At 46.4% G+C, this 24,387-nt stretch overlaps 2 protein-coding genes across 2 annotated transcripts; one reads left to right on the plus strand and one right to left on the minus strand.

The window, feature by feature from the left end:
* The first annotated feature begins 4,449 nt into the window (after positions 1-4,449).
* Positions 4,450-12,918, plus strand: LOC109737000 (protein fluG). Its single transcript, XM_073510815.1, has 18 exons — positions 4,450-4,761; positions 6,304-6,555; positions 6,733-6,799; positions 6,890-7,006; positions 7,110-7,215; positions 7,306-7,462; positions 7,542-7,637; positions 8,406-8,454; positions 8,951-9,216; positions 9,570-9,742; positions 9,911-10,031; positions 10,143-10,195; positions 10,277-10,406; positions 10,548-10,693; positions 11,064-11,252; positions 11,479-11,711; positions 12,312-12,454; positions 12,650-12,918. Exons 1-18 carry the CDS (start codon positions 4,594-4,596, stop codon positions 12,710-12,712), a joined length of 2,529 nt encoding a protein of 842 aa, XP_073366916.1. The 5' UTR covers positions 4,450-4,593; the 3' UTR covers positions 12,713-12,918.
* A 5,965-nt stretch (positions 12,919-18,883) lies between these two features.
* Positions 18,884-22,834, minus strand: LOC109737001 (ras-related protein RABC2a). The gene is made up of 6 exons (XM_020296233.4): positions 22,409-22,834; positions 21,450-21,518; positions 20,702-20,767; positions 19,755-19,876; positions 19,444-19,572; positions 18,884-19,251 (listed from the first exon to the last, which is right to left on the minus strand). The coding sequence occupies exons 1-6, from the start codon at positions 22,551-22,553 to the stop codon at positions 19,138-19,140; spliced, it is 645 nt and encodes a 214-aa protein (XP_020151822.1). The 5' UTR covers positions 22,554-22,834; the 3' UTR covers positions 18,884-19,137.
* Positions 22,835-24,387: the final 1,553 nt, after the last annotated feature.

Genomic DNA, 24,387 nt, shown 5'->3' on the forward strand with positions numbered 1-24,387 from the left:
TCTTGGCAGTAGAACCACGTCAGATTCCAATCTTTGGGGTGGCTTGGCGGCTCTGCGTATGGAAAAAGGTAGTCCCTTCGCCGCTGGATGGAGATGCCACCTAACTCCAGACTTGTCCCATTGGCGCACTCATTTTGACGGTTCAAGTAAAAAAGCTCTCTGAAGAGCAGCAGACTAAGTTCTTCTCCAAGGTAAACCTCGCAGAATACTTGGAAGTTGCAGATGTTGGACACTGAGTTGGGACCTATGTCCTGAGGCCGCAGGTCGAAGAAGTTTAGAACGTCTCTAAAAAACTTTGAGCCGGGCGGTGCGAAGCCCCGGCTCATATGATCCGCAAAAATCACTACCTCCCCGTCCTTTGACTGTGGTCTCTCTTCTGACGGGTCAGGGGCACGGTAGGACATGACGTCCTTCTTGGGCAGATATCCAGACTTGACAAAATCTGCTAGTGTTTCACTGGTGACATTGGACCTCATCCAGTTGCAAGTGATGGAGGCTTTGGGAGCTTTGGGAGGCATGGTGAAAGTCGGCAGTCTATGACAAAAAGGAAAACGTCCGGATTAATTATAAGCCGGAGGAAATCTACAGTTCAGAGTCAAGGTGGCGGATTGTGAAGGGGACTAATGGTATATACCTAAGTACAGCGGGTTATTTAAGCCGCAGGGGTATTAAAGAGTAATTTATTGTCTACGACCTTATCACAACTAAGCCGGAGGATTCTACGGAGCATGGTTTTCTTTAAGCCGGAAGGTTCTATGGTGTGTGGTCTCTTTAAGCCGGAAATGTAAACCGCCGTGATTCAATGGTCGCAGTTTTTTACTAAGTGTGGTAAAACAGGTTTCACACATTGCAGTAACTATTTTGGATCAAAATGGTCGGGCAAAAGAAAAGTTTCTAGACCTAGAAACGGACGTGAGGAAGTTCTTAAGTTCGAACAAGGCTCTTATGCAGTAAAACGAGGCTACTTGGATTTGAGATGAATGCTAAACAGCCGCCGCACTAGTTCTACCCTATGCTAAGATCAAAAAGAGGCAGTAAAATTCAAATCTACTGCGGGCCGCGAGGAACTACGAAGAACAGAGGAAGAACTATGAAGCCCTAGTGCGGATCTGCCCTATGGAGTAGCAAGGACTCACCGATGCTGAAGAGGAGCGGAGGTTGCCGCCGTTTGTCTGGACCGAGTCAGGGTGATGCAGCGACCGAGGTTGACGAAGACCGGGGGCGAGGCGGCGGCGGCAGAGTTCGAGCTCGAGTAGAGGAGCAGTGGCGCGAGGAGGAAGAAGGGTGGCGGAGAAGCCCGTCGGGCCGGCCTATTTATAAGGGCAAGCTCATAAGTGGGCGCGAGAATCAAGGAGTCCACGGCGTGGTTATCTCCTCACGAAACGCCTCGATTTTCGGGATGACAGTAAAGATAAAAGATCCGTTGCGGATTTGGCGGAGTAAAAAACGGACTTAATGGAAGATGACATCACGGCGGATTATCCGGAGTCCAGAGGATGACGTCACGCCGGGTTATGGTCTTCACACAATTGTAAGCCGGCGATTTCCTGTCGGAAGAATTGAAGATTGATATGAGCCGGCTCAAATCAATCTGGGGCCTAATGTTGAGGATATAGACCTTAGAGTCACCCGCCAGGAGAGGCCGGGTTACTCTAATGGTCATTGCCAGAAGCCCGGCGCCAAGCTTAAAGACGGTGGGCCGAAGATGGGCTTAAGACCCGGATATGGTTTAAGGCCCGTAGTTACAATCATTATTATGGTAGAACCTGTAGTGTAAGGCAAAAATAGTTAAGAGTCCGAGCCGGACACTCTTATGAACCGGCCGGGACTCTGAGAGCTGCAGGGCGTCAGCCTCCCTATATAAAGGGACGACCCGGCAGCGGCTTAGGGACAAGAACAATCTCATCGAGAGCCAGGCATAGCAGTTAAGCTCCCTGGTCATCGAAACCCTAATCAATACCACCGCAAACTGGACGTAGGCTTTTACCTTCACCGTAAGGGGCCGAACCAGTATAAACCCTCGTGTTCCTTGTCCCGCTTAACCCCTTCAAGCTTCCTAGTAGCGATGGCTCCACGACTAAGTCCTAGCTCGAGGACATCTGCCGTGACAATTCCACGACAGATAGGCTCAAAACGCCAAGATCCATGGCTTCTCGCCGTGCCACTCCAGCGCCATCTAGGTTAGTGTGGGTTAGAGCCAAACGTCATCAAATCTGGCGTCTCCCATGCGAGCCAAAACGTCAAAGATGTTGGCCTGACAAAAAAGTCAGATTTAAAATTTCTTTGCAAACGAGGTCAATTTTTGATTTTGTTAGCACAAAAGGTTAGAACAAAAATTTTGTCCGCCCTCGTTGGCGGATCACGACCGATCAGTACGCGGGGAGCACGAAAGTGTGGGCATCATGGCAGCGTCCGTATAGCACGCGCACGTCCCAACTGCAGGTAGCACATGTACGATGCTTAAAAGTCAGAGCGCGCGGGGCGAGTGCGATGCACGCATGGAGGACCTCCATTATTTTTGTTGCTTTTGCCCCACAGCCGGCCGTAAGCAGACCCATGTACCATTGTACCGGTCGATCAGCTAGTGCTGTTTCTAGGCATTTTACCGGTCGATCCATCGGGTGCGTGGCAGCTCGGCCCGGGGCTGTAATGCTGTATGCGTGACTACGTACGTGCTTATCTTGCAGCACGACCGTGACAGTCGACCAAGCCGGCCGGTCCAGGCTTATAGTAAATGGGTTTGGAGCGCCGTCCATGACAAGACATCTCAGCCTCATCATCCTCCCGTCCTGCAACCATCGACAGATATATCATCAGCGTCGGTTTCGTGAGCCGCTCGACGTCGGTTCGTCATCGGTCTAACATACACACGCTAAGGATTCGGACAAAAAACAGTCAGCTATTGTGGACCATCGTGAATGAATGATTAGGCTAACTCTATTTTTTTAGGCCAACTCCATCACAGCACCCGAACGGACGTCCGCTTTGATCGGATTTTGTTCCTTTGAGGTGGCAATGAGTGTAAAAACGGACATGTGTGCCATTTGAGACGCCCAACGCTGCAGACGACATCAATTTGTCCGTCTCTGGTACGCTCGCCACGCCCCGGCACCCGGCCACGCGCCTGCCGCCCCAGAGCCTGCGCCGCCTCGCCACAGCCGTGCCCCGGCCCCGACCGTTGCGCGCTCGCCCCGCGCGCCCGCGCCCTCCTCCGCGCCCCGGCCACCGCGCCGCGCCCCAGCCGCCCACGCACTCGCCCCGGCCCCGGTCACCGCGCTCGCCCCGCGCGCCCGCTTTGCCGCCCCCGCCCCCGCCCCGCCCCGCCGCGCCGCGTCGCGCCCACGCCCGCCTTGCCGCCGCGCTCGCCCTCGCCCCGCCCCGCTTTGCCGCGTCCGCTCGCGCCCGCCTCCCTGCCTCGCCACGCCCGCCCGCCCGTGCCCTCGCCCCGCCTCGCCGCGCCCGCCTCGTCGCGCCCTCGCCTCGCCGCCGGCCACGCCTCGCCCCGCCTTGCCGCGCCTGCCTCGCCTCGCCCCGCCCCGCCTCGCCGCGCCCACCTCGCCTCGCCGCCGGCCACGCCTCGCCCCGCCCCGCTCGCGCATGCCTCGCCGCCGGCCGCGCCCACCTCGCCTCGCCGCCGGCAACGCCCCGCTCGCGCACGCCTCGCCACCGGCCGCACCTCGCCTCGCCGCCGGCAACGCCCCGCTCGCGCACGCCTCGCCACCGGCCGCACCTCGCCACGCTCGTCCACGACGGGATGCTGTCGGTGCTCGTCACGGGCGGAGACAGAAAAGGAGGAGAGAGAGAGGTGGGGCTAACACATGGGGCCGGCGGACATGCAGCGGACGAGGACGCCACAAACTCGTCCGTTTCGTGTCCGCTTTTACCTCAAAGCCAGCGCAAGTTTGGGTCGCGAATGGGGTCGAACGGACAGAAAACAGACAAAAAAATAAGATGGGGTTTGCAGTTGGGTTGCGTCATTTGTCCGTTTTGCCCCAAACGGACACATCCGGACAGAATGGTGTCGTGCGGTGGAGTTAACCTTAGCCCCGCTGCCCATACACATGAATTAATAGGCTAATGAGTAGTTGTAGTAGTAATTCGAAAAAAAAGTATTAGTAATAGTAGAGTGTATGCAAACATTTTTTTTCATGTGTATGTACGTAGACACGTTTGTTCATCTTTCTTCTTTAAAAAAAATTAAATGTTTGTGGCAATGTTTGACTAGAAGATAGAGTGCACGTTCATCGAAAAAAGATAAGAGTACACGTCCACCAAACCACCAGCTCAAAAATACCACACTGACAAGTGGATCCCACTCCCACTTCTAACCTGCCCCACTCGTCACTAGCCGAGCAGCGGCAGGAGCAGGACTGACCGGTAGTTGTGCCGCGCCTGCGTCGCGGAGCACCTACTTCCTGCATAAAAAACCCTCTGCCTCCGAGTCTCCATTTGCAATACAATACTCACTCCGTCCCCAGACACGCAAGGCAAGACCGTTCGGGTTTTCGCACGGTCAAACAAGAAGGCGCCGCCCCCGGAAAATCTCCCACCACTCCCCGGCTGAGCGAGCGACCGACCGACCGGCGGCGGAGCATGGAGGCCAGGTACGCGGAGCTGCGACGCGCGGTGGAGGAGACGGCGGCGGTGGACGCGCACGCGCACAACCTCGTCGACACGGCCTCCTCCCTCCCTTTCCTCCGCTGCTTCTCCGAGGCCGACGGCGACGCGCTCGCCTTCGCTCCCCACTCCCTCTCCTTCAAGGTACTACTGCACTACGGTAACCGACTGACTGACCGCACGCACGCTTGCTTCGCTTCACGCCGCTGCTGTGCTTATCCACTCCCCGGCCGGCCATCCTCCACCGCGCCGTCTTGCTTGCATCCTGCTCGAGATCGCAACATTTTCTTTTTCCAAAGTCAGATAGTACCATCATTTACAACACCATCCTCTAGTCTAGTGTGCATGTGTATGTGTATGTCCCCCTCTGTTGCTGCCTGCTGAGTGGAGTGTGTGCTAGATTGTGTCGGCCATAGAGTTTGTTAGGTGTACTATGCCCTGTTCTAACAGTCAGGGTCCTATACGTGTTGGCGGGTTGATTTACAAATACGCCATGTGCTCTAAATTTCGATTAAGATAAATTGAGCTCCTTTAAGATGGGCCCAAATCGATATGAGCCGTTACATTCTCATGATCCCATGGCTAATACTATTACTTTTACCTCTTGTGTGGGGGTAAAGATGTTGTCAATGATTATGTAGGGCTAGTATGGACTTTCCATTTGGCAAATAAGGAAGTAAATTATAGTGCCATTAAAACATGCAGGAAAATAAGGAAATGTATCATTCTGGTCATTGTTACCATTGCTTTCCAATCTTGGTTTGGTCACGCTACATTCCACCAGATCATACACTATTCTTTTTTTTGGAACACAGATCATACACTATTTACGTATATGACGTGGCATATGTAAAAATGCGCATGAATATACCATGCACGTGTTTAGAGAAACTATACATAAATATGTTGATTATATATTAATCACGTAAGTAATTTAGGGAAACTATATTTTTGACATTCGAAACACATACGCATATAAACTATCATTAGACATACTTAAGTACAAACAGTATAAAATTTAAATATTCAAGTGGCGCATCACATGATTTTTATTCTAAATATAAAAGCGCAGGATGTCGTAAGATTAAGAAAACGCGTACTTCAAGCATAGCTGGTGGTTTTGGAGGGCACAGATGAAAATGAGTCCATATTTAGTTATTTACTGTCTATAATGACACCATGTTCGATCCGTTTGTTATTCCTGACCGGCGGTATCCGCAGAATATGCGGATGAATGAGTTCGTCTTTTTCCTTTAACTGGTGGCACGGCAGAGATCGCCAGCTTTATGCCTGCTTGGCCAATTGCCAATGTATGGCGGGTTGCAGTGCGGTGGGGTGCAGTAGACCTTTTGCCCCGTCTCTTTGCCCTGCTGTGAGGTCCATTCCATGGATGGGCGTGTGTGCTTTTAATGGCACGCTGCTGGACCCACGGGAGGTGCTGGGGTTATTTGGCATGCTTCTTGCTTCTGAGCTTAAGATGTTCACGCCGTCATCTGATGTGGGCCGTTTGTTCAGTGCTCTGTCTACTTTTCTGTGGTTCCAATTTCCAAATGCTTTCAGTGTGAATGCTGTTCTTCCGTCTAGAAATAGGAATGCTGTTCCAGTTGCTTATTCCACAGTTATTGCATGGTATCTAAGGATAGATTTCAGCAACTCATGACATCCTTGCAATATCATTTAATGCAGAGAAGCCTCAAGGAGATCGCCGCCCTGTACGGCTGTGAAGCCTCGCTTGAGAAGGTGGAAGAGTTCAGAAAAGCCCAAGGGTTGTCGTCTATCGGTTCGAAATGCTTCCAAGCTGCCAATGTATCCGCCATCCTCGTGGACGACGGCCTAGCATTTGATAAAATGCTTGAGCTGGAAGTCCACAAGGAATTTGTTCCCACAGTCGGCAGAGTTCTGAGAATCGAATGGCTGGCGGAAACAATTATTAACGACGTGAGTCTCTCTCTGTAGTCAACGATAAAGGCTTTTTTGGGCCACCCTTGCAATAACTAGATTATGATTCAGTTCTATGTTGACGTATTTCCTTTGCAGTTGTTAACTTATTCTAATAATACTGTATCAAGGTAAAGATTATGATTAGCTAGTGATGAAATTAGTTACTTCTTTCAGGATTCATTCAGTGGATCAAGCTGGACGTTGGACTCATTCACTGAAACTTTTGTGGCTAAGCTCAAATCATATCCTCCAGATTTTTTTATTTGGGACAAACTGGATGTTTTTTTTGTCTGTTCTTTCAACTACATGAACATCCTTGACTAATTTCTCACAGTTGCCAGCAAAATTGTTGGGTTGAAAAGCATTGCTGCATACAGAAGTGGCTTAGAGATTGATCCATGTGTTAGCAAGACAGATGCAGAGGATGGTCTTCGTAAAGAGCTAACAGGTGAACATATTTTCTCTACTAGGAAGGAGAAATGTGCAAACAGATAAAACATGTACCCTATGATTGTAAGATCTATTTTCTGCTTATACTCCATACTTTTCAGGGCAAAGACCTCTTCGGATTACAAATAAGAGCCTCATCGACTATCTATTTACTTGTAGTCTTGATATTTCTGTGCAGAGTCACTTACCAATGCAGATTCACACAGGGTAATGACTGGCATTTTAGATTTTATGAAAGCACTTTCCTGTCTGGTCATGTCAAGATCTCAAGTATATACATGTTCTACACAATTTCAGCTTTGGAGATAAAGACCTGGACTTGCGGAAGTGCAATCCTCTATATCTCCGTGCTGTTCTTGAGGATGAAAGATTCGCCAAGTGCCAGTTAGTCCTTTTACATGCTTCTTATCCATATTCTAAGGAAGCATCCTATCTTGCATCTGTTTACTCCCAGGTTGGAGCCTCGTCTTTGTGCATTTATTCACCCATTCAGTTTTCATTTATGTTAATCATCCTACACAACCCGCAAACAGGTCTATCTTGATTTTGGTTTGGCAATTCCAAAACTAAGTGTTCAAGGAATGGTGTCATCACTTAAAGAGCTTCTGGAGCTAGCTCCCATAAACAAGGTACCATATCCGCCGTAGATAATTGCTTATATAGAATCTGAAGAAGTTATTAACATGAAAACAGATTTTGCTTTTCCATGGTGCAGAAAAACTGAACTAATTAATATTCTCCCACAACTCAATAACGTATTATCCTCCACTGTGCCACCACATCTACATTTTTGCCATAGTACTCCTTCCAGTGACAAAGATTGCTATTGGGGACACTGACGTGGTCTCCATAACTCTACATTGACTAATGCAATTTACTGATAAGATTTAGTAACATTATAATATTACAAAAAATACTTTTTCAGATGAATATACTCATATATTTATTTTCATATGTTCATTTGGAGACCCTCAATAGTCATAGAGATATCAATAGCCAAAGTTTAGAAAGTTTGACTGCACGTATCCCAAAATGTCACTTTCTTTACTGGAAGGAGACCATTAGACACAGAGATTACTACAGTAACACGTACGTCCATGTTCTCGAACGAAAAATTACAGCACACATGGTCCCAGATTCCAGGTCCGAGCAGTATTCATTGCTTAATATAGATTACTGTCGACTTTATTCGAAGTTTGAGAATCTCTCCTATTTTTGTTCTTGCAATGCATCTGATTTACTATCTTGTCTGAAATAGTTACTCTTCAGTTTCCTCTCTAATAGCACTCTTGATGTATGTCTCATTGTCAGTCACATATGTTCATTCTCAGTTTCTTTTGCTTCTGGAGATACTATGCACATGATATTTTTATTTGGTAATTGTTAAACATTGGCAGGTCATGTTTAGTTCAGATGGATATGCTTTTCCGGAGACATACTATCTAGGTACAATAATCAGTTTTAACCCTTTCATAAGATGATGAGAGATCATTGTACGACAGTACAAAAGTTAGCTATATTATCATAAATGAAGTAGTTCAAATAGTATCCTCTCATAGTAGGAAAACAAACTTTTGGACCAATATAAATATACAAAAGAACAGAAAGATTTGGCACAGGATCTAGACCTTCAGATATACCACCTCTGTTCCAAAACAATTTTTTTTTGAAAAGGAGGCTTACCTCCGGAAAGTGTACAGTCAACCTTTTCTATCTTTGACAACTAATTAACAAAAGGTTAATTTCAAAATATTTTTTACTAACATATGTCATATGAAAAATAGCGTCGAAGTTACATCTTGAAGACTGCGGCATATATTTTGTAGTGGAGGGAGTATATAAATAAGTAGTGCACATAAGAAAAGTTATACGAAAACCACACAAGCATGTCCATTTAGTTGTTGATTTTAAGTGATAATATATAGTTTGTACTGATTTGCAGGTTCAAGAAGGGCACGTGATGTCGTTTACCGTGTCCTATCAGCTGCATGTGAAGATGGTGATCTTAGCATTGAGGAAGCTATTGATGCAGTTGAGGACATCTTTAGAAGAAATGCATCGGATCTGTACAAGTTGAACGTTGCCAATGGGTCAATTCACCAGAAAACTATGATAGCTGACAGTACGATAGCATCATCTTGTGTTGAGCAAGATGTGCTCTTTGTTCGCATCGTCTGGAATGATGCTTCAGGTCAACATAGATGCCGTGTAAGCACATCTTTCCTACCACATGCTGCATTGTTTACATTATGTGATGTAGTTTTCTCACTGATCATTTCTCTATTTTTTTGTGGACCAAAAATTCTCTTTTAGAAAATTGTCTTAAATAAACTACTAAGTAGACGCAATAGTTAGCATGAACTTTGTTTGAAGATTGCCTACAAGTTGTTCCGTTTCAATAGACGGTCAACTTAGCATGTATAAAACTACTGAATAATTGCATGGTGTAGTGTGTGTGTGTGTGACTCTGTTGATGGTCAGCTTACCCACCTGGACCACGGCATTGTTATTAGAATTGCTAATACCAAAGCCAATTTTGAGAAAATAAACTTCACATTCAGGTTGTCCCAGCCGGAAGGTTTTATGAGATTGCAAGGAATAAGGGTGTCGGCCTGACTTTTGCATCAATGGGAATGACTTCCTTCTGCGACGGCCCAGCTGATGGGACAAACCTTACTGGTGTAGGCGAGATCAGGCTTATGCCAGATATGTCGACACTTTTGAGACTCCCATGGTAAAGTTAATTCATTTAACGTTATCTCTGTACTTTGTATTGGACTATCCCTTAGAGTCCCATAACTTAGTATTATATATGAATAGTTTCTTGTTTGTTAACAGTAGGTCAATTCTCTGAACTTATTAAGGTACCATTGAACTAATGATAGTTTACTCATGTTGCAAGGTCGACACGTGAGGAAATGGTGATAGCTGACATGCAAATTAGGCCTGGAGAAGCCTGGGAATACTGTCCTAGATATGTCTTAAGAAAAGTCACAAAAGTTCTGCTGGATGAATTCAATGTGGTAAGAATAAACCCAGAATTTTGCCTACATAACTTTGTGACTATCATTTTTGTCTCGTGAGTTCTGTATGTGCACTAGTTTTTGTATTTATGCTTAGTTGTTTGTTTGTAGACAATGAAGGCAGGTTTCGAGAATGAATTTTATCTCCGCAGAAAATTAGTAAGGTAGCTTTTCCTGACTCTGCAAAATAAATTATGTTAAGGCCATGTTGTTCTGTACCTGACCCAAATCAGAAAACTCTACAGTGAGGGACATGAGCGTTGGGTTCCATATGATAATAGCAGTTACTGCTCAACCTCATCATTTGATGGTGCCTCATCTATACTACAAGAAGTGTATTCTTCTCTTAAAGCGGCAAATATTGTGGTTGAGCAGGTAAGACGTTATTTTACCACCAAAAAGATGTCAAAACTCTTGATGTTATATACTGTTTACCTTTTTTATTATATGTCATGATTTAGTTATTGATCGTTTTTTCTATGTTTACATCCACTTTCTTGCTCAAAAATATAAAAGCTGCATGCCGAAGCTGGAAAAGGGCAGTTCGAGGTTGCCTTGAAGTATGTCCTGTGCACTCTTGCTGCTGACAATTTGATATATGCTCGCGAGATTATTAAATCCGTTGCTCGAAAGCACGGGTTGATAGCAACATTTCTTCCAAAGTAAGTCAATGGATCTACACTCTGTTTTTACATTAGCATGCTTTATAGTTTGAAGTCTATTGTGTACACTGTTTTGTGTTAACAGCAAATCATACATGAACACCAGACAGTGTGTCCAGACAGCATTACTGACTTGTGAAAGAATTGAATTTTTACTTAGAAGATTAGAAGAGAACTGAAATGAGCTGCGGTTGATCAAATAATACTTACATTTGCTGATATTCCTATGTTATAGTCTGATGCATCATGTAAATATCAGGTTTTAGCAGTACCAGATCACCAAACATGTGTGATTTGAAAAAATATATATATTGTCAATCAAGTGAAACTTGCCTTTCTGGTACCTGATGATTTGTTCTGCTGGACACAGACCTGACCTGAATGATATTGGATCGGGTTCCCATGTGCATCTGAGTTTATGGAAGAATGATCAGAATGTTTTTATGGGATCAAATGAATACAGCCACTATGGAATGTCAAACGTTGGAGAACAGTTCCTTGCTGGAGTATACCATCATCTTCCATCAATCTTGGCATTTACTGCTCCTCACCCTAACAGGTAACATCTTCCAGAAAAGCTTCCAAGAATACGTCTTAATTCGATAATAACTTTGATAACTCATTTTGGTACTTGTTTCTTGCATAAACTCCCTGATACTTAGAGGATGTCAACGTATTTTTATTATCTAGAATCCGGATAACACAGTTTGCTACTTGTTGGAGAAATGCCAGAACATCAAAGTAGCCATTTTAACGGTCATCATTATTGGCTTCTCTATATGTAGCTATGATCGAATTCAGCCAAATACATGGAGTGGAGCTTACCTATGCTGGGGGAAAGAAAACCGGGAGGCTCCATTGAGAACCGCATGCCCACCTGGTGTGCCTCTCGACATGGTCAGCAACTTCGAAATTAAATCATTTGATGGGTGCGCAAATCCGCACTTGGGGCTTGCTGCTATTGTCGCTGCTGGAATTGATGGACTTAGGAAAGGCCTTAAGTTGCCTGAACCAATTGGTATGAAAAGAATTTCGTTGCTTGGCCTTTTTATCTTACTCTCATGCATTACTTATATTTGTCGTGCTACCATGTCTGAAAATGCCCTAGGAACATATTGAGCATGTGCGGTGATCCTTGCAGGAACATGTACAACATGATAGAAAGTTGTCGAAAAACACATCTAAAGGTCCTGAAAATTCTGAGAAAAACCATCATGACATACACACAATGCACATATATTATGCCCACATAATGTCAAATCAAAATGAAATTCCTAGCTTGATAAAAGAAAAGCCACATCAGGCTGGTACTATTCAGTCAGATTTGTCATTTTTGTTTGTTGAGCTGCGAGTCAACTGGATGAGATTTTGAGACATGTAGATGCTGTGTCAATGTAGTGAAATAAAAGTCGGAGTTCTTCATTATCGTTAAAGCTGCTAATCTATAATCTAACACATTACTACACCTTATGTGCCTAATGGATCGGGTATGCCCCTAAAAATGTTATGTTATATGTCTGGAATTAGATTATTTTATTGTATTTTTTTTCTGCCAACTAGCTTTTGGTTTCCTCAGAGAGTGTCTGCAAATGTCACATGTGTCTTGTGTCTCTTCCAGAATCAAATCCTGCAGATTATGCTACCAAACTTAAAAGGCTACCACAGGACCTTCTGGAATCTGTAGAATCACTTGCTGCAGACAAAACTTTGCATGAGCTAATCGGCGATAAGCTTATTACAGCCGTTATCGCTGTACGCAAGGTTAGTACTTGTAAGTTACTTCCTCCAACCCATAACAAGTGTCGTGGTTCAGTTCAAATTTAAACTAAAACCACAACACTTGTTATGGATTGGAGGGAGTATTATTTTCCTTCGCATGATATAACTCGATAGAATTGCCAGAAATAAAATGAAAGCACGAGCGTGGCTAACATCTTTGGTTCTATTTTTTTTCAGGCTGAGATTGATCACTACTCGAAGAACCCTGGGGCATTTGGCGATCTCATTCACCGTTACTAAGACAGGATACTTGTCTCAAGACCGCTTTCTCGTTAAGCCGACAAATAATGTTGCCCACGAATTACTGATTCTCATCACTGAATTTGCAGTCGTTGGTGTTTTTTCAGTTAGTAATAAAGTGCTTTTAGAATATGAAATCTGTCACTGGACATTCTTTTTTTCTGACAAAAAATCCAACGGAAAAACTTGATGCTTTTGGGGGAAAATATCTAGTACTCCCATCCTTATGGTACTCCCAGTGCTCCAAGTTCAAAAACAAATCTTAAATGTTTTCAAAAAATTTGAAAAAAAATGGGATGTTCGCTAGGAACATTGTTAGGAATAAGCAACTTGTATTCCCATGAATGGCCGATATATATACATGTACAGGTGTGGAACATATGCAGAGAACCCCTTATACAACGGGATAAATACAAAGGGATACATGACCTATATTATAACTCTAACACCCCCCTTCAAACTCATGGTGGAGGAACAACACTGAGTTTGGAGAGATAAAAGCCATGTTGTGCTCTAGTCTGGGCCTTCGTCAGGAAATCCGCCAACTGTAACTCGGAAGGCACATACTGAAGAGCAATAACCTGATCCTGCACAGCAGCGCGCACATAGAAAGCATCAACACCAATATGCTTGGTGAGCTCATGCTTCACAGGATCGCGCGCAATGCTAATAGCACCTGTACTGTCAGATAAGAGCAGGGTCGGTGTAGTGACAGAAACACCAAAATCCTGAAGTAACCACTGTAACCAAGTCACCTCTGCCGTCAAAAGAGCCATGGCTCGCAACTCAGCCTCAGCACTCGAACGGGAAACTGCAATCTGTTTCTTCGTCTTCCAGGCAATGAGAGAACCGCCAAGAAAAACACAGTAAGCAGAAAGTGAACGGCGATCAGAAGGATCACTAGCCCACGTAGCATCCGCATAGGCCTGAAGCTGTAAAGAACTGGAGCTAGGAAAGAATAGACGGTGAGAGATCGTGCCCCGAAGATATCGGAGAACACGAAGAAGATGACTATAGTGAACCGATGTGGGAGCAGAGACAAACTGACTCAGAATATGAACCGGATAAGAGATGTCCGGACGAGTGACAGCGAGATAGACAAGACTGCCAACAAGATGACGATAACGCGTCGGGTCAGGGAGAGGATCACCATCAGTAGCACGGAGGTGAACATTGAGCTCCATAGGAGTCTCAACAATGCGCTCGTCAGTAAGAGCAGCACGAGCAAGAAGATCCTGGATATACTTTTCTTGGGATATAAAAAAGCCATCAGAGGTAGAAGAGACTTCAATCCCAAGAAAGTAGCGAAGAGGTCCAAGATCAGACATAAGAAACTGCTCACTAAGACGGGCCTTTACAAAGGCAATATACTCAGGGTCATCCCCAGTGATGACCATATCATCAACATAGAGAAGAAGAAGAGTCCGGCCACGAGGAGAAAGGTGAATAAACAATGCTGGATCATGAGCACTTGCTGAAAAACCAGCAGTAGTGACCACAGAGGCAAAACGCTCAAACCAGGCGCGAGGGGCTTGCTTAAGGCCATAGAGAGAGCGACGAAGACGACACACCATGCCATCAGGAACAGAATACCCAGGTGGTGGCTGCATGTACACCTCCTCACGCAGCTCACCATTAAGAAAGGCATTCTTAACATCAAGCTGAGATATAGACCAGTGGCGTGCAGAGGCAACGACAAGAAGTGTACGAATAGTGGTCATATGGGCCACAGGAGCAAAAGTCTCGTCATAATCACGACCATGCTCCTGCTGAAAACCACGAGCCACGAGACGAGCTTTGTGACGCTCAAGAGAACCATCGGAGCGAGTCTTAACCTTGTAGACCCACTTACAAGTGATGGGACGGACTCCGGGAGGAAGAGAAACAAGATCCCAGGTACCAGTGCGTTCAAGAGCAGCAATCTCCTCTGCCATCGCAAACTGCCATTCAGGATGAACAACAGCCTGACGGTAAGAAGTCGGCTCAAGAACAGCAGCACCAGCGGTGGGAAATCCAAAGCGATCAATAGGCGGACGAGGACGAGAACGCAAGCCATAAGTAGGCTGAGAGGAAGAGGACGACTCATCCAAGGAAGCATCCACAGGTCGTGAACGACGAGTGTAATGCTGAGGCAAAGATGGAATAAGAGAAGGAGGAATCGCCAAGGTAGAATCGGGGGGTGGCGACGAAGAAGTCACCGGAGATGAAGGTGTAGAATCCAGTGACATGCTAGGTGAGGAGACCGGGGAAGATGGTGGCGGCGAATCGATGAGGGGTGGAGAAGCAGAGGGAGTGGAACGAATAGGCACAGGCGCGACGGGGGTGATAGGTGAGTCAGGAAAAGTGAGGAAAGAGATATCCTCCACTGAAAAAGACGAGGAAGATGGGCGTGGGTAGAAAGGACGAGACTCATCAAAGTCACGTCTCGAGAGATACGCATCCGACGACCGATAGGATCCCAACAACGACAGCCCTTATGCTGATCACTGTAGCCTAAGAAGACACACTCAACAGACTGAGCGGTCAGTTTGGTGCGTTCGCGAGGGGCAAGAACATAGCAAACACAACCAAACAAGCGAAGCATCGAATAATCGGGAGAACGATCAAAAAGACGCTCAAAAGGAACACCACCCTGCAAAGCAGCGGACGGCTGAAGGTTGATGAGATAGGCGAAAGTGGAGATAGCCTCGGCCCAAAAATGAGGCGGAAGAGAGGCGGCGATCATCATAGCACGAGCCGTCTCAAGAAGGTGACGATGCTTGCGCTCAGACACGCCATTCTGAGCATGAGCACCAGGACAAGAGAACTGGGCAAGAGTACCCTGCTCAGCAAGAACACCACGCAACATCTTAGAGATATACTTGCCAGCGGAGTCAGCACGAAAAACACGAATGGGTGAAGAGAACTGAGTATGAACCATGGCAGCAAAACGCTTATAAATAGACTACACCTCACTACGTGAAGTCATGAAATAAAGCCATGTGTAACGAGAAAAATCATCGATGAAAATAATATAGTATTTATGACCACCTTTCGAAGCGAAAGGAGCCGGACCCCATACATCAGAATGGACTAAATCGAAAGGACGCTTAGACACTGACTCACTATGTGAATATGGTAACTGAATCTGCTTGCCAAGACGACAACCCTGACACTTTAAAGAGACATCTCCTGAGACAGACCCCAGAAGACCTCGACGAACTAAAGACGATAACCGAGAACCACACAGATGACCAAGTCGATGATGCCACTGCTTGAAGGAACCAGTAACAGAGGCGACAACAGCGGAGGGACTGGCGATGGTGGTGGCAGCGGAGGGAACATGAAGCCAGTCCAACTCCCAAAGACCCTGAGAATCACGGCGGCGAGGGCCAGCCCCAACCAGAGTGTGCGTGCGACGATCCTGGACAGAACAAGAGTCAACATCAAGGATGACACGACAACCAGAATCAGTAAGTTGACCAGCAGAAAACAGATTCATGGTAAGTCGAGGAACATGAGCAACATCAGGAACAGAATAAGAAGGAGTGGAAAGATGGCCTCTACTAGCAACAGAAAGTGGAGTACCATCAGCAGTGAAGACATGAACAGGAGAATCCAGCGATCGAAGAGAGGACAAAGCGGAAGAATGAGAAGACATATGAAAAGAAGCTCCAGAGTCCAGAACCCATGGGGATGTACCTGACTGTGTAGAGGGCGGGTGCTCAGTGCGGGAAGCATCAGTCACAGAACCAGCAGTACCCGTCGAGGAAGAACCTGAAGCCGCGAGCAGACGCTTAAGTCTCAGAATATCCTGCTCAGTCAAAGCAATGGCTGAAGCTGGCGAGGGAGATGGCGAAGTCCCTGAGGAGGATGATCGCGCCTTGCGCAGGTGTTTCCGCTTGGTGTAGCACTGGGACTCAATATGACCATCATTGTTGCAGTAGTCACAGTGTGGACGGGGGCGACCTGAGCCTCCAGAAGGAGTGGGCAAGAGCGGCGGAGCACTCGAGCGAGAATGGGGCGGTGCAGCAGGTGGAGTGGAAGAAGCCCGAGTAGCGAGCACAGAGGGAACCTCCAGCAAACCAGCACCACGTAGGCGAGTCTCCTCAGCACGAATCTCTGAAAGCGCCTCCATGAGAGAAATACGGCCACGAGCAAACAACTGAGCATGCCGGGGCTCAAACTCCTTACGGAGCCGAGACAGGAACTCGTAGACGCGATGAAACTCCAAATCGGCCTGGACAGCCTGGCAGCAGGGGCAAGTACGACAACCAGCACTGCGGAGAGAATCAAGCTGGCGCCAGATAGCAGAACTATGTGCATAAAAGTCATCAACAGTAGAGTCACCCTGCTGAAGAGCATGCTCCTGACGAACCACAGAAAGGTATAAGGCATCACCAGAGGGCTCATAGCGCTGACGAAGACAGGTCCACATCTGGAAGACAGTAGGAAGACCCAGAAACTCAGAAGCAAACTAAGGCAGAACACTAGCAGTGAGAACAGCTGCAGCACGAGCATCATCATCAAGCCACTGGGTGTAAACAGACAAAGCACCATGATACGTCTGAAGAGCCTCCTCATAAGCCAAAACCCTCTCATCATAGGCACGATCAGCAGCCTCATCAGCAATCTTAGCCGCATCCTTGGCGGCCTGATTAGCATCCGTAGGAAGAACCAGTGGAGTCGGCGGAGTAGGGGCCACCGGAGGAACCAGACGTGGCGGACAGCAGACCTCGCCAGAAAGAACACCCCAGAGACGGATGCCACGCATGTGAATGCGCATGAAGCCAGCGAACTCGGTGTAGTTAGTACCATCGAAAATCACCGGACAGCGAGGGACAACAACATAGCCCGATGCAGCAGACATTTTTTTAGGAGAGACCCGAAATCAGCAGAGCACCGGACGGCAGGCGGAAGACCACGAGCAGGCGGGAGACAGGCGGGAGACCACGAGCAGGCGGGAGACAGGCGGGAGACCACGAGCAGAAGCGGAACTGGCGGAAGCGGACGACCGCACGACGGCCAGAAGGAGCAGCGCCCGGCGCGTGTTGAGGAGCGTCCAGAAGGAGCAGCGCCCCGGCGCGGGATGAGGAGGCCGTCGGGCGTGGACGCTTCAGGCCGGGGCAGCGGATCGGAGCAGCGGCGGCCGTCACGACGGGATCGAGCACGAGTTGCGGCGTGCGAAAAGAAACCCTAGAGCTCTGATACCATGTTAGGAATAAGCAACTTGTATTCCCATGAGGCCATAGGCCGATATATATACATATACAGGTGTGGAACATATGCAGAAAACCCCTTATACAACGGGATAAATACAAAGGGGTACATGACCTATATTATAACTCTAACAAACATGACTACAACCCCTAGAGATTTCAAGTCCAAACTCGAAATGTACATTGATAAACAAAAATGTGAAATCGAGATGTGAATAGTGTCAGTGTTGATTTTGTTTTTTTCTTACACTATTCATGCCAGATTTCACATGTTTGTTTCTTATGTACATTTCGAGTTTGGACCTGAAATTTTTAGAAGTTGTAATTACATTCCTTGCCAACATTCATCTTTTTTTACGGCATTTTTGAAATATTTATAAATGTTTTTTTAAACTTGGAGCACCGGGAGTACCCCAAGGATGGGAGTACCTGATACTTTCCCATGCTTTTGGCACTTACTTGGAACCCAAAAAATCACATATGTTACAACCGCTTAAATATAGGCTATGCCTCCACATCAGCATAAGTGGAACAAAGACGCCTAGCAAAAATCCGATATCAATTTGCGGTTAGGGTTCAGTTCAGTCAAGTAATGCTTCCAATTTCTTTCACTGTCAAGTGAACTCCGGGCTTGAAAACATTGATCTATAGCCCCTGGGCTCTTCGGCACCTTTGGCTGAATCCTGAAAAACTAACGCTCCATGGACATATCTTTGTTTGCTGGGAAATCTGGAAAATGTGCGAAGGGAAGGATGGCCTCTTCACTTCCCCTGGCCCTTGGCCTTGCATCATCCAGGAGTGTCCTGTTCATCAAGGGCCTACCCTCCAGGGTAATCTTTTGTTTGCTGGAATTATCAAAAGAGCAGAATGCGCACATCTCGACAATAAACCTTCAGTGCCGTCCATGCGATAGTCGCTAACATCAAGAATCAAGAAAGTAGGGAAGGTCTGTCTCATCACCAGGACAAAGCAATTTGCGCAAATTATACCTTATTAGACAGCAAGAATAGACACAGCGTTCCCTTTGTACAAACCAATTTTAACCACTCTCCAAAACCTTACAAACTACTGTACTTACTTTCCCCAATTTCCCCACCTTTTCTAATCACAGGTTGTTTAGACACAACTCATATACAACGAGAACGCGACAACATCTACAGTTTGGGTATCACGAACTTGCCTGCGATACGATGACCACAGATAGCGAGCTCAATCATACTCACGAATCTATTGACAGCATCTACCACCATACTTTGCATGACTTTCCTGTTGCTTTTTCAGAATGTTCCTCTTGACAACCGATGACGAGCCTTCCTCCAGGAGACTTGGAACCTCAAGGATCTGCACGACGGACAAAACTGAGTCTGTTTGTGATTCATGTATCTAAGGGCTTGCCTACTAGAAGAAAAAGCAACCACAAAACTGAAAATGCAACTGAGTTCTTCAGTTGTGCCCCATGTGTTTGCATCTTAATAATTGTATAAAAGCCTTAAGATCTAAGGTTGTGGGGCACAGTATCTCTGGAGTCTTTACCTTTAGCACAAGTTCTTCAAAACAATTCTCGACGTTTTCTCGTGTTTTTGCACTGCTCTCAAGAAACAGACATCCAGATTCTTGTGCAAAGGCAAGACCTTCTTCTCTTGTGACTGTTCTCTCATCATCCTGTAAAGATGGGACCATCAAAATTAAAAGCTAAGAACTGAATTGATGTCTACTTGACCCATGAGTGATTTCCTGAATTGATATAAAGTTGTGTAGAAAAAGCAATTTAGTTTTGGAAAATAACAAGTTTGGAACAAAATATTCAGGAAAAATAACAATTTCTGTTTCGAAAAAAATGGTACCTTATCAACTTTGTTTCCAACAAGCATTTTTATGCAGTCTTTGTTTGATGAGTTTGAGTCTATCTCCTTAGTCCATACATCACCCAAATTTGTGAAGCTCTCTCTCTTCGCGACATCATATACTATGTGTAAAATACTATAAGACATTAGACCTTAATCCACTTTATAGCATGAAAAACATAATACACAAAGGACCATAATTCTCAAGATAATTTACCACTACAAGTTAATCAAATATTTGCCATCGTTAACCTATGCACATGCTTTCATATTTGCCATGACCAAATGATTAGCAGGAACTAAATTATTGTAAAGTATGACCAAAGGTTCCACAGTTTCACTAGATATCTAATTCACACTGTGATCAAAACATCAGCAAATAAAAAAAATATTGACCGGTATGCACTAGCACCTGTAGCATTTTCTTATTTAGAAGAACAACCATGAGGCACCGCCGAGAGGCCAAGCCTCAAACCCAGGTGGGCTGAGCGAGCACAGAAGCTGCTAGCCTACAGAGCGGCGCTCAAACATGAGTAAATAAGATACTCTTAACTAATAAGATTGTCCATGCATACACATAGAAAGAAGTATCCACAAAATAATGAAAAATATTTCTCGTTTGATGGAAGGGTGCATCTTTGTGGTCACCAACTTCTCATAATTCCATGCATTGCAAGTAACAGAGTTGATTTGGGTTCATCAATGGAGAAATCATGAATACAAAGGGAAATGCAAGAGAACTGTGCTACAGAAAAACACGATCTACATATTGTAGCACTAAGTAGCTGACCTACTGGTGAGTATATTAACGGAATGATTGAATAGACCAACCTAAAAAGTTCTATGGCATATCCTGGATATCTGATCTCCGAGTGAGAAAAATTGACATCATCTTAGAACAACAGTATATGTAAGAACTCAAAAACAACTAAGAACATTTTTTTTACCTAGAATAATTCCTTGAGCACCTCTATAGTAAGAACTAGTGATTGTCCTAAACCGCTCCTGGCCAGCTGCAAAACAACAGAAAATGACTTGTAGAACATTTAAAATATCGTAGACACCATGTCATAATTTACTTTGTTTACATATAACTAAGATACCTTCCAGTAGTACTACTGTCGTGAAAAGTAGGTAATATGGTGCAGCTCTGAATTATTCTTTAGGACAGCACTGGAGTGGGGTTATAAACTCATAAGATTGGAACCTCTGATCGAGATGATGTCAGGAGAAAGGGAGTAACATGATGGGTGCACCCAAATAATAAAGTACTCCCTCTGTAAACAAATATAGGAGCGTTTAGATCACTACTTTAGTGATCTAAACGCTCTTATATTTGTTTACGGAGGGAGTATCTTATAAATGGTGGAAGTAATGATGGCAGAGAAGGATGGGAGGGCAAGATGACTGGCAAGCTAAATCTAGGAATTTTCCATGCTTATCGTCTTTCTTTTTTCTGAGATGATCTTTATTGCTATTTTTTTCTCTAGTTGGTGCTTGTAACAACTCCTGGTAGTTTTTGGCACATTAAAACATTGCTGCATCTCTATGAGCAAATTCCAAGCACTTGTTCTTGGATCATAAAAGTCTTGCATACACGACCACTTACTTGAAGTTAGGACTTATTTGTGCTAGTTCCTACTGCAGAAGACCATACTTGAACAGTCGGAGAATGAGAGGAAATTGTGAACTCACCAGTATCCCATATAGTCAGCTTCAGTTTCTTTCCACCAACAGTAAGAAACTTGATTTTGAAATCAACTCCTGGAAATCAATGTGAAACAAAATTATAAGACATGTGAACTATACATATCATACAAAAGAGCATGCAATTTATAGAATAAAAATGTGATGGTGTGAAATCAGAGTAGTATACAGAGCTGCATGTACAAGCATAACACCACTGTGATCTCCCGGGTCTAAGGGGTAGACTGGAGTTGGCTATAATTATTTTCCTTCGAACTGTACGAGCCAGGACATATTGTCTCTCACACAATCTTGAGTGCATAACACAAAGAGTTCACCCATAGGCCATAAGGCTAAACTGGCGAGAAAACATAGTGGCGGGAAGGACATACATAAGGACAACAGCGAGTTGAACCATTCCCATAGATTACGTGCAAGGTAAAATTGTCCAAATGACTTTTCTGAAATGGCTGCTTGAGATAGAAATAAGGTAGCACTAGTAAATTTTCTGTAGTGCGCAATCAGGTTTTGTTGCACAAGCATGGATCGCTTTCCTATCTCCCCAAATACTAGCTTCAGCATTTAAGCATTTGGGTTGATGGGGACCAACCTATTAGTGGCATATAAGACCAACTGTAAAGGACATATGGTGCTACTTAGCATGGAGACTAACTCCCAGCCCTGGCCAACGCCAACAAACAACAAGAAAGTGGAGACAATTCAGCAGAATCAAAGGCAGAGAACAGCTCGGACATTAATTAAAACTTAAAAGGAAAAGGTTTCGTTCACCGAAATGGGCGGAATCGCTGATGCCTTTAATCCGCTACCTACTGCCACCACACTATATACTCCGAAGCAATACGACGAGCGTACACTGAACCTCGTACTAGTCTGGTAGTACCAAGCAGAGCGAGAGAGCGATCGGAGTGGACGTGGCGTGGTGGTGGTGTGAGACTAAGAAGACGTACCGATGGTGGGCGCGATGTCGTCGTCGAGGTTGGCGGCGGCGACGAAGCTGACGAGGAGGCTGCTCTTGCCGACGCCCGAGTCCCCGATGAGGAGGATCTTGAAGGAGCACTCGTAGCCGGCGCTGCCCCCCGGCGACACCCCCATCCCCCCGCGCCGTCCCGGATTCGGCGCCGGTCGAGTGGATGGTCAGGCGGGGAGGGGCGGAGGATTTAGAGGCGGAGGGGAAGGCGGCAGCGGCAGAGGAGACAGCCCGCCAGCCAGGCTGAGGCTGGTGCTCTCTGGCTTTGACTGGGCGAGAGGAGAGGAGAGAAGAGGTGGGGCGCGACGGCTGGTTTATGGCAAGGAGCCGCGCGGGGCCGAGAGCCTCCGTCCGGTCCAAGTGGCGCGGTGGCACGGCCGGCCGCGCGCCGGGTGGAAAATGATGATGCGCGCCAGTCTGCGGGGGTCTGGTATGGTATGGGTCGGGTGGTGTTTGGCTTTGTCCCTGCCTGCCTGCGAGTGCGCGCGGCGCGGCTGGATCGGGTCGGGTCGGGCGTTTCTGGCTCGTTGCGGTGAGCGCGACGGGTTCCCGGCCCGATCGGCGCGGTGGGGTTGGTTTCTTGACTTGGAGTGATGAACGGTGATTTTTTAAACAAATCGGGATGTATGATTGGTGGGGCGAATAATGTTGTTGCTGCGGCAGAGATGGTACGTACGTAGAGTAGTAGGATGTGTGATCGTTGATGGTGATGGGGAGACCAGACCAGGTATACGTACGCAGTATCTTAGGCGTCATGCAACACCTGGCGACGCGTGTGTCGCTTCGGCCGGCGCGTAGCTTTTGTCTGCGTGACTACGGCGTTAACGTGTCCGGCCGGCCTCTCCAGGTGAGGTGATCGATCATGTCATGTGACTCGGCATGCGTCTGTGTCTAAAACCGTATCCTTGTGGGCATATGATATTACGGCTACGTACTTGTATCTTTCGGTTGTTATCTCGAGTGCCTTTCGTGTAACTGTGTGCACGAAACGGCACTCGCTGGGAGACTTCTTTTGTCTCGTGGCGCGTTTTTGTTCACGCTGACAATGGGATTATATCTTATCATAAGGCATCTCCAACGACAACTCATAAATATCCTTTCGCATCCGTCCGCAGGTAGCGGGACCAGTCCACGAACACGGATGAAGAAGAAAGACATCCAACACTAACCTGCATATGTTCGTCAATAAATTTAAATTCAAATATGCTCTGATCTAGACAACGTGCCGGGTCAGATCAGCGCCAGATCGTAAGCCCGATCACAACCCCCCACCCCCCCAAAAAAGCAAATATGGTTAGCTTTTACATGCCCGAATCCAAAAGAATATAAATTTGGCAGTTCGTGCATTTCTGCCTGGCGGCCCGGCAATCCCAGCCGTCTGCTGGCCGATCAAGGTGGTGTCGTCACTGCTGCGTTGGCAGCCTCTGCCTCCGCCGCGTCCTCATAGTCCATCGCCATCAACTCATCTTTCTGCCGCTGCAACATCTGGTAGCGGAATTGCACGATGATTCTTGCGTCGGCATCCAAAGAGTCCATATTCAAGGTCAACATCTTGGTGGCCTCCACATTGGCGGCGATTTTCACCCTTTTTTCCTCTAGTGCGGCCTTCCTCTATTCGATCATGATCCTCCTCTCTTCGAGCTTGATCTTCTTGTCCGTTGCCTTCATCAACAATTTGAACCTCTTCGCCTTCCTCTCCTCCTTGATTTCTGAGTGCTTCACGCATGCCTCCTCCTTCTTCGTCAAGATGTCCCCGAACCCCTCTACCAGCTTGGCCGCCGCACCTTCTCGCTCTGTCCTCTCCTCCTCCCACTTTTTCCATCGTAAATTTCTTCTAACCTTCTTTGGCGGTTCTTGAGTTGGGTCGGTAGGGTCACCGGTTTCTTTCTCGTTGGCTTGGGCAGCGGTCTTGGCAATGAAAAGGCTCCACTTCGGTCGCTTATTCAACTTCAACCAATA

This window comes from Aegilops tauschii, chromosome 1 (assembly GCF_002575655.3).
Source record: "Aegilops tauschii subsp. strangulata cultivar AL8/78 chromosome 1, Aet v6.0, whole genome shotgun sequence".
Lineage (NCBI taxonomy): Eukaryota > Viridiplantae > Streptophyta > Magnoliopsida > Poales > Poaceae > Aegilops > Aegilops tauschii.